This window comes from Helicoverpa armigera, chromosome 9 (genome assembly GCF_030705265.1).
Source record: "Helicoverpa armigera isolate CAAS_96S chromosome 9, ASM3070526v1, whole genome shotgun sequence".
Lineage (NCBI taxonomy): Eukaryota > Metazoa > Arthropoda > Insecta > Lepidoptera > Noctuidae > Helicoverpa > Helicoverpa armigera.
The window spans coordinates 4,108,574-4,117,481 of record NC_087128.1 but is presented as its reverse complement, the minus strand read 5'-3'; the positions used below and the strand labels follow the sequence as shown (position 1 = coordinate 4,117,481).

General features: G+C 35.1%; 1 protein-coding gene across 1 annotated transcript; it reads left to right on the top strand.

Annotated features, from left to right (window-relative positions):
- Positions 1 to 209: 209 nt before the first annotated feature.
- Positions 210 to 8,044, top strand: LOC110371558 (uncharacterized). Its single transcript, XM_021327878.3, has 3 exons — positions 210 to 696; positions 6,830 to 7,063; positions 7,475 to 8,044. The coding sequence occupies exons 1-3, from the start codon at positions 262 to 264 to the stop codon at positions 7,607 to 7,609; spliced, it is 804 nt and encodes a 267-aa protein (XP_021183553.2). The 5' UTR covers positions 210 to 261; the 3' UTR covers positions 7,610 to 8,044.
- Positions 8,045 to 8,908: the final 864 nt, after the last annotated feature.

Here is an 8,908-nt window from a genome sequence, read left to right as displayed (position 1 = left end):
GTTCTACAAAACTTCCTTTGTTAATACGCCTGGCGCTAATAGTCACTAATATGGTTATATGGTTCAGCTCTTTAGTCCGTTTAGCGCCTTGAAGTCACTGCAATGCAAGTCAAATGCACGCGCTATCGTTCCGAGCGGCAACGTCGCACGGCTATTATTACGTAAGCGACGTTGCCGCTCCGGCCGACACCGGTCTCGCCGCTCTCGCCCTGCCCCTCAGTCTCGCTAGAGCGCTTTCGATATAACAACGTCAATTTCGCCATGATGGATTCGAATTCAAATTCGTACGATATGTATTCACCAAAAATAGAAATAGACTCTGAAAGTGAGAGAGATTATTCGAGGCGGGATTCGAATGCAAAATTCAAAGTGCATTGGAACTCTGAGAACACCATGAAATTGATTGAGACTATGGAGAAGGAGTGTAGAGAGTTGTGGGATATAAAGAATCCGTTGAACAAGGACCGGAACGCGCGGCAAGCGAAGTTTGAGTATTTGGCGGAGATATTTGGTACTACTGGGGAGGAGATAAGCCGGAAGGTCCACAATTTGCGGACGCAGTTTAACAACGAGTTGCGCAAAATAAAGCGTCGTCAGGTGACGCGGAGCGGGTGGGAGTACTTCGATGCCCTCTCGTTCCTGATGCGTGCGCCCTCCGCCGACCCTCTCGAGACAGTGGACGCGGTTAATTTGGAGGTACGACGTCATTTGTTTTATCACTCAAACGACTGTTTACTGTACATTATGTTTTTATTGTTGTGCTTTTCGTTGATAGCGATGTGTCAACGTGTTTGAATGTTATCGCGTCGCTGTTATCAAGAGTTGTTTGTTTTGGTGCGTTGATTGACGGCTGCTGTAACAGTTAGCGTTGCTAACATTGCTAATCGGTTGTTTGGTTGCGGTTTTGATCTTTATGTAACAGCATGTTGGATTATATAAAGCAAAAACTAATACCCCTAACTTTCGATAACATTGTTCTTTGTTCTATCTGAACAATCTACTGTTTATTTAACTCTACACACACTGCGTCACGGGATCTTGTTAGACGGACGTATTGCTTCCAAGTACCATTTAAAGTATAGAATAAATATTTCAATATCAAATTAGTATATTATTTCTTTTAATCCCATACCTCCTATAGGTTATGGGCCCAGTGCGAAAAAGGACATTTAGTAGTGAGAACATTCAGTAGTGCGTAGTGACAGTAAAGTGCATAGTTGTAAATAAAAATAAAGTTGTGACAATGGAAAAAGTGAAAAGAAACATTAAGCCTTTTAATGGAGAAAAGTACAGTGTATGGAAATTTAGAATTCGTACACTGCTTTCAGAGTTAAACTTGCTCAGTGTTATTGACGAAGAAATTCCTGGAACGCGATCCGCTGAGTGGGAAAAGAATAATAAGGCAGCCAAAAGTATTATAGTCGAATATTTGGCGGACTCATATCTTAATTATATTAATGAAAATGGGACTGCTCAAGCAGTTTTAAACATTTTGACGCGATCTATGAAAGGAAAAGTGTAGCAACTCAATTAGCGCTGAGAAAACAATTATTGGGATTAAAATTAAAAGCCGATATACCCTTGATCAAACACTTCTCAACATTTGACGATCTGCTGACAGAATTATCAGCTGCTGGAGCTAAATTAGAGGAAACGGACAAAGTAGCTCATTTATTACTTACTCTCCCGAATACATATGATGGCGTTATCACTGCAATTGAGACACTATCTGAAGAAAATATCACTCTCGGTTTTGTAAAACTAGACTATTAGATCACGAAGTAAAATTAAAAACGAGAGTCGTGATACCAGTTTAAAGATACTCCATGTTGAAGAAAAATATAATAAAACAGATACAATCGCACAAAACAAAACTATTTGAAGAATACAACATTCAAGAAAACAAACAAACAAAAATTTGTGAAATGTCATTACTGTGGACGCAAAGGACACAAGAAACAGGATTGTTTCTATTTCAAAAGACAGACAAATATACAAAACAATGCCCCAGAAAGGACAAGACAAGTCCAAACTATTGCCCTGCAAGAGGAACGACCTCGAATTCTTCTTTTTCAGGATTTGCGTTCATGACAAGCGCATACCATTATGAAAAAGACCACTCGACAATTAAATTCCTATTAGATTCAGGAGCGTCTGATCACATCACAAATAGAGATGATCTCTTCACATCGTTTGAATGTTTAAATCCTCCTTTAAAAATTTCAGTAGCTAAAAACAATACATTTATTTCAGCAACTAAAAGGGAAACATAAATCTTATCAGTCAAACAGGAGTGCAAGGAATACTTACAAATGTATTGTTCTGTGCCGAAGTACCATATAATTTAATATCGGTATCAAAGATGCAGCAAGCAGGATTCACCATAATATTTGATGACAAAGGCACACAAATTACAAAGGAAGGTAAAATCATCATGAAAGGTAAGACATTGAATAATCTTATAGTTCTAGAGTTTAAAATACCAGTAATAAAAGGGAATCCGCTTCCCAAGCATGTTATGTTAATGAAAATAAATATGAATTATGGCATCAACGCCTAGGACATATAAGTAAAACTAAATTCCTGCAGTTAAAATGTCATAATATGATTGATGACTTAGATGAAATAAATACCGTAACTCCAAATGATAAGTTGTGTGAAGCATGCATAAATGGGAAGCAGACTCGCCTGCCTTTTAATAAAGTTAAAGACAAAAGTTACATTAAACGCCCTCTGTTTATTGTGCATTCAGATGTTTGTGGTCCTATAACACCTCCAACAATAGATAACAGAAATTATTTTGTTTTATTTGTTGATGAATACACACATTATTGTGTGGTGTATATGTTAACTTACAAATCAGAAGTGTTTACAGCTTTTAAAGACTATGTCGCTAAAAGTGAGGCTAAATTCAATTTCAAAGTAGTAAATCTTTATAGTGATAACGGTGGTGAATACTTATCCACCGAAATGAAAAACTACTGTAGAGAAAGAGGCATAAGCTATCATTTAACAGTTCCTAGGACCCCACAGTTAAATGGTGTTGCAGAACGTATGGTTCGCACAATAACAGAAAAAGCTCGTGCTATGTTAAATGGCACTAAAGCATCAAAACGTTTTGGGAAATGCAGTTTTAACTGCAGTTTATTTAATAAATATTACGCCTACGAAAGCTTTAAGTCAATCAAAGACACCATACGAGATGTGGCATGATAGGAAACCAAGCGTTAAAAATCTCAGAGTTTTCGGTTCAACTGTATATGTTCATAATAAAACCAGTAAAACAAATTTGACAATAGGTCGTGGAAAGGAATACTGGTAGGTTATGAACCCAATGGTTATAAAGTTTGGAATACAGAATTCGAAAAATATGAAACTGTAAGGGACGTTGTAATTGATGAGACTAATTTTATCGAATCTAGGCCTTCATTACGACCTGAACGGAGTAATAATACATATTCCCAAGACGAAACTGATAATGACTCCGTAACAAAATCAGTGTCTTATAAGTCTCATAGTTCTGGCCCTAAATCAGATAGCTCTCAATCTGATGAATGCAGTACAAGTAAAATTCGAAAAATCGGTAGTCATGAAATACCGAATGAACCTGAAAATGAATCTGAGAGTAGTTTGAAACACAAAAATCAGGATAAACCTGATGAATTTTTAAATTTACGAAGAAGTGAAAGACTGAAAACATGTTCGCGTAAATCATATAATGAAAATGACTATGATGTCTATAGTGCGTTATCCATCACAAGTAATATACCAAAATCATTAAATGAAATTAAATCTCTGAACGATAGGAATCAGTGGGAAAAAGCAGTCAGAGAAGAACTCAATTCTCTTAAGAAAAATAATACATGGACATTAGTACCAAAACCATTAAATAAAAATATTGTAGACTGTAAATGGATATTCACTATTAAAAATGACGTTTCAGGTCAACCTTCAAGATATAAGGCACGTCTTGTCGCTAGAGGTTTCAGTCAAGAATATCTTAGTGATTATAATGAAACATTTGCACCAGTTGCTAGAATAGCAAGCTTTAGATTCTTAATTAGCTACGCAAATCAATATAATTTACTGATTCATCATATGGATGTAAAAACAGCATTTCTAAATGGTACACTAAAGGAAGAAATCTACATGAAAGTTCCTGAAGGTGTAAAATGTAAAGATAATTACGTATGCAAATTAAACAAAGCTCTTTATGGCTTAAAACAATCAGCTAGATGTTGGTACGAAACATTTGAACAATGTCTCAAAGAAATAGGTTTTCAGAACTCCCCAGTAGATAGGTGTATATATATGAAAGGTAAAGGAGACATTTCTAAAATATTTACGTAATCTTGTACGTCGATGATTTAGTTATAGCATGTGCAGATTTGCAAACAATGAATAATTTCAAAGCATATTTAATGACTAAATTCGAAATGACCGACTTACACGATATCAAATTATTTTGGGCATTAAAATAGAGAGACACCATGATAAAATTACTTTAGACCAAAGTGCTTACATTAAAACCGTTTTGAATAAATTTAATATGAGTGATTGCAATCCTATAAACACACCGATGGAGCTTAAATTAAACTATGAAGCTCTTAACGCTGATAAGAAGTGTGACGCACCATGCCGTCACCTGATCGGTTGTTTAATGTACATTATGCTTTGTACGCGTCCGGACTTAAGTACATGCGTAAATATTTTAAGTCGGTACACAAATAAGAACAATAAAGAATTGTGGTTATGCTTAAAGCGAGTTTTAAGATATATCAAAGGCACAATTGATTTGAAGTTAACATATACAAGAAATAATTACAATAACATCCTAAGTGGATATGTCGACTCAGATTGGGGTGGCCACGATTGTAATGATAGGAAAAGCACTACTGGATATGTGTTTAAATTATTTGATCAAAATACAATTACATGGTGTACAAAGAGACAAACATCAGTAGCGGTCTCGTCTACTGAATCGAATATATGGCTTTATATGAAGCTGTTAAAGAAGCATTATGGCTTAAGTCTCTGGCAGAAAGCATAAACTTAAAATTAATAAGCCCATTATTTTATATGAAGATAATAACGGATGTATTAGCATAGCTAATAATCCAACAAGTCATAAAAGGTCCAAACACATAGATATAAAATATCATTTCTCTAGAGAACAAGTTGAGAAAAATGTAATAAAATTAAATTATATTTCCACAGGTAACCAGTTGGCAGACTTGTTGACAAAACCTTTACCAGTCGTGTCTTTTATAAGACTGAGAAAAGGATTGGGTATAGAATAAGTTTTAATTTAAGTACAATTTCATTATGAAATGGTCTGATCAGGTTTTTCTGGGTTTTCCCTGATCCTGTGCAGCAAATGTTGGACCATTATTGTACAGTTGTCCCAGACCTTACTTGGAAGTATAATATGTTACGTCGTATTTATAAGTTGGTATTCACTTTGTAATGTTGAATTGTAGACTAGATACTGTATAGTAAACTAACGAATGACTAAAAGTTAGGGATTAATTTTTGAGGGGGCGTGTTGGATTATATAAAGCAAAAACTAATACCCCTAACTTTCGATAACATTGTTCTTTGTTCTATCTGAACAATCTACTGTTTATTTAACTCTACACACACTGCGTCACGGGATCTTGTTAGACGGACGTATTGCTTCCAAGTACCATTTAAAGTATAGAATAAATATTTCAATATCAAATTAGTATATTATTTCTTTTAATCCCATACCTCCTATACAGCAAAGGTTTAGCGGTTATGTTACGTTATGCCATGTTGATGGCTTAGCAAAATAATTGATCAGAAAAATGAATAGGGTAGTGTCCAGGGTCGAAATAATGAAATAATATTTAGTCCGCTTTTTAGATAATCAAAAAATATTGGATACGTATTTTTTCTTTTTTTAATTAAACATAAAATGACAAAGATAATACACTTCAAAAATTAGGAGTGGGGGCCTTTTACGTCACAGTGTCCTGAAAATTGTAGCAACTTGTGACGTCACACTCAACTTTAACACGCTATATCTTAACAAGTTCTGATCCAATTAAAAAAAGAAAAAATACGTATCGCTTAATTTTGGACAATCTACAAGACGGACTAATTATTATTTTTTAGGAAACTAGCCTATTATGTCTAGGTATGCAAATGTCTCGTTAATGGATTAATCAATAACTTAACACGTGGGTGATACCTACCTACCTCACCTTTATTTTTAAAATACATTGTATTTTCATACAATATAACCTACTTTATTTTGTATTTCAAAATTAATTTTCCTGTGTTTACTGACCGGCTTATTGTTCCATCAAATCCTATTTAACTCGTGGCTGCGTTGGCATTGAAAAATAAACCTTATTCATATTATGTCCAGAGTTCAAATTGGCATGCATGTTTGCATGTATCGAATCGATGCCGGTGTATGGCTCAACGGAGACCGGATAGTGGGCATTACCACGTGGCATTGAATAATAGATTTTAATTCGAGTACCCTACGTTGCAATTTAGAATAAGGCTGGCATTAGAAAAAAGGTTTTAAATATTTCATAAAAATCCACGAAATATGTTTAAATTAAGAATGAACTAAAACCATAGGTAAGGTACCTATTGAAAAGAAAATGATGATCGTGATGATATACCTATGACTGTTCTAGTTGCTTATATTGACTTGATAATCCCAACCAGATCAGAGATTCAGCTCATTCTTAGCATACCAATAAACAATAAGTTATTGTTCCAATAAGTAAATGTTCGCAATCCATTAACATCTAGGAACATTCCTACCTAATAAAAATAATTTCTCCTCTAGCTAGCTGAGTTTCAAGCTGATGAAGAAGAGGAATTCGGAGCAGCCGCACGAGCGCACGCAGCCCTCACGAACCAGCTCAATAATGCCAACAGTAGCCCCAGTAGACGGCTGCACAGACCCCTCAGGGTTGCAGCATCAGCCCCCCTGCCTTTGCCACCCAGTGCTAATCCGCTGATGTGGCCTGAGGAACCGACGCCGAGGATCAGACCTGGGTTGAACGCTGATGAGTGTCAGGTTAGAAGATTTTGGTTTTTAAGATACCTCAGTACATTATCAGTATTTAGCTGTAAATTGGCCAACCATATTCCATGACCCGTTTAAGCTGACAATTAGAGGGGAGGTAGCTTAGACCCGGGAGAAGGACATAGGATTTGTCACCATCCGGCTACGGGAAGCAGTTATCTCGGAACGCTTGTGAAACCGCGGAAGCTAGTTGACACTATAAATATAATCTGGTGACGTTTTGATTTCGATCGAATCATTGTACATCCAAATGACGTAAACTTAATTTATTCACATTAGTCAGCCCCATTACTCGCCATTTTAGCGCAGATATATTGAGCTAACAACTTATATGTATTTAAAACTTTATTAATATTATGTTAATACTGGCAATAAAGCGTATTCTGTATATGTATCATCCAGATATTCGGCGACTTCGTAGCCTCGGAACTAAGGACACTGCGGTCCCACGAATCCCGCAAACGTCTGAAAAGAATGATCCAGAAAGCGATCCTGCAAATCGGCGAGGAAGAAGACGTCAACATGATCAGTGGATGACATAGAAGACTGTCACTCGATTCTACTGAGTAGACCGTCTACTTCTAGAAGATTCGAGTGATGTCAGTTACTCTCTGACATTTATTTCTCGCACAGTGGTCATTGTGATTCAAGTGTATGGACACAAACGGAATGTTCAGTGACTGTTATTTAGCTTAAAAATGGCCTATTTATCTGTGTTGTTAGATAAATGCGTGATCTGATATAAGATCTGCTTTGTATGTATTTCTAGTATTAGATAGGTAGTTAATGCATATTTATATGTCGAAATATAAATTACTGAGGAATGTTAATAGTGAGTTGTAAAATATCTCGAAATATTCGCTCGCTGACTGCTGATGTAGGCAAAAGTTGAATCAGTGTCTTTTTAAGATTCTGTCAAGAAGAAATCAAGATTTTTTTGCTTCTAAGTTACTACACAGTGTAAGAATGAAAACATTTAAATGTTTTAAAATAAATAAATAAATGTTTTAAATTGATATTTGCAAAAAAATAAAAGGATACCTAACTAAACCGCTATAAAAAAATGCTTCATAATGTAAAAAGAAAATCATATTATTAAGAACAACAATTACAAATGTAATACGTAATACCATTTAAATAGTTGAAAGTGCATCCATTCATTAACAAATACAAACAATAGAGCACTTTAAATATCTCGCATGCATTTAGTTAGATATTTACATAGGTGATGTCCATACAGCAGAAATATTTAGAAACAAAAATCTATAATTTTTATTATAAACTGAAACGTAATTAAACACAAATTCACATTTCAATCACTGTGTTTTATTTGCTTTTCCTTAAATTTTGTGGAAAACTGATTGTAATTGAAAGCCTTATTTTCTAGTTCCTTATTTTGCAGTAAAGGACAATCCTAAATCATCCCACAATGCAGTCTTTCAGTAGCCTTTTTTACAGACATTTAATTTAGTCCTTTAACAATTTTTTTTCGCTAACAAGCTGAAAAAATTCTGCACTGACCATAAAATGATTGGCCGTACGTAGGACCAAATACACAGGATGAAAACCTATAGACGCCTTCATAAATGGGCTATCTAAAACCGAAAGAATTTTTCAATTCGGCTCCAAACAAACAAAAACCCTTTTCTTTCCAATGCGGATACCTCATGTGGAAAAACCTTTGGCAACATGTCCTGTGAAACAACAAAACAATGTGAATCACATTAATAGGATATGAATGAAACAAAGCTTGGTAATACAATAATGGAATTGATTGTTGGAATATTTATTTAACCTTTACCAAGCTTTGTTTTACGAGTAATTACTCGTGACAGT

Bases quoted from the DNA above. Each gene is read 5' to 3' on its own strand.
- LOC110371558 (XM_021327878.3), top strand. From the start codon at position 262: ATGATGGATTCGAATTCAAATTCGTACGATATGTATTCACCAAAAATA. The intron at 697-6,829 runs GTACGACGTCAT...TTTCTCCTCTAG, and splicing joins TGGACGCGGTTAATTTGGAG to CTAGCTGAGTTTCAAGCTGA. The intron at 7,064-7,474 runs GTTAGAAGATTT...TGTATCATCCAG, and splicing joins TGAACGCTGATGAGTGTCAG to ATATTCGGCGACTTCGTAGC.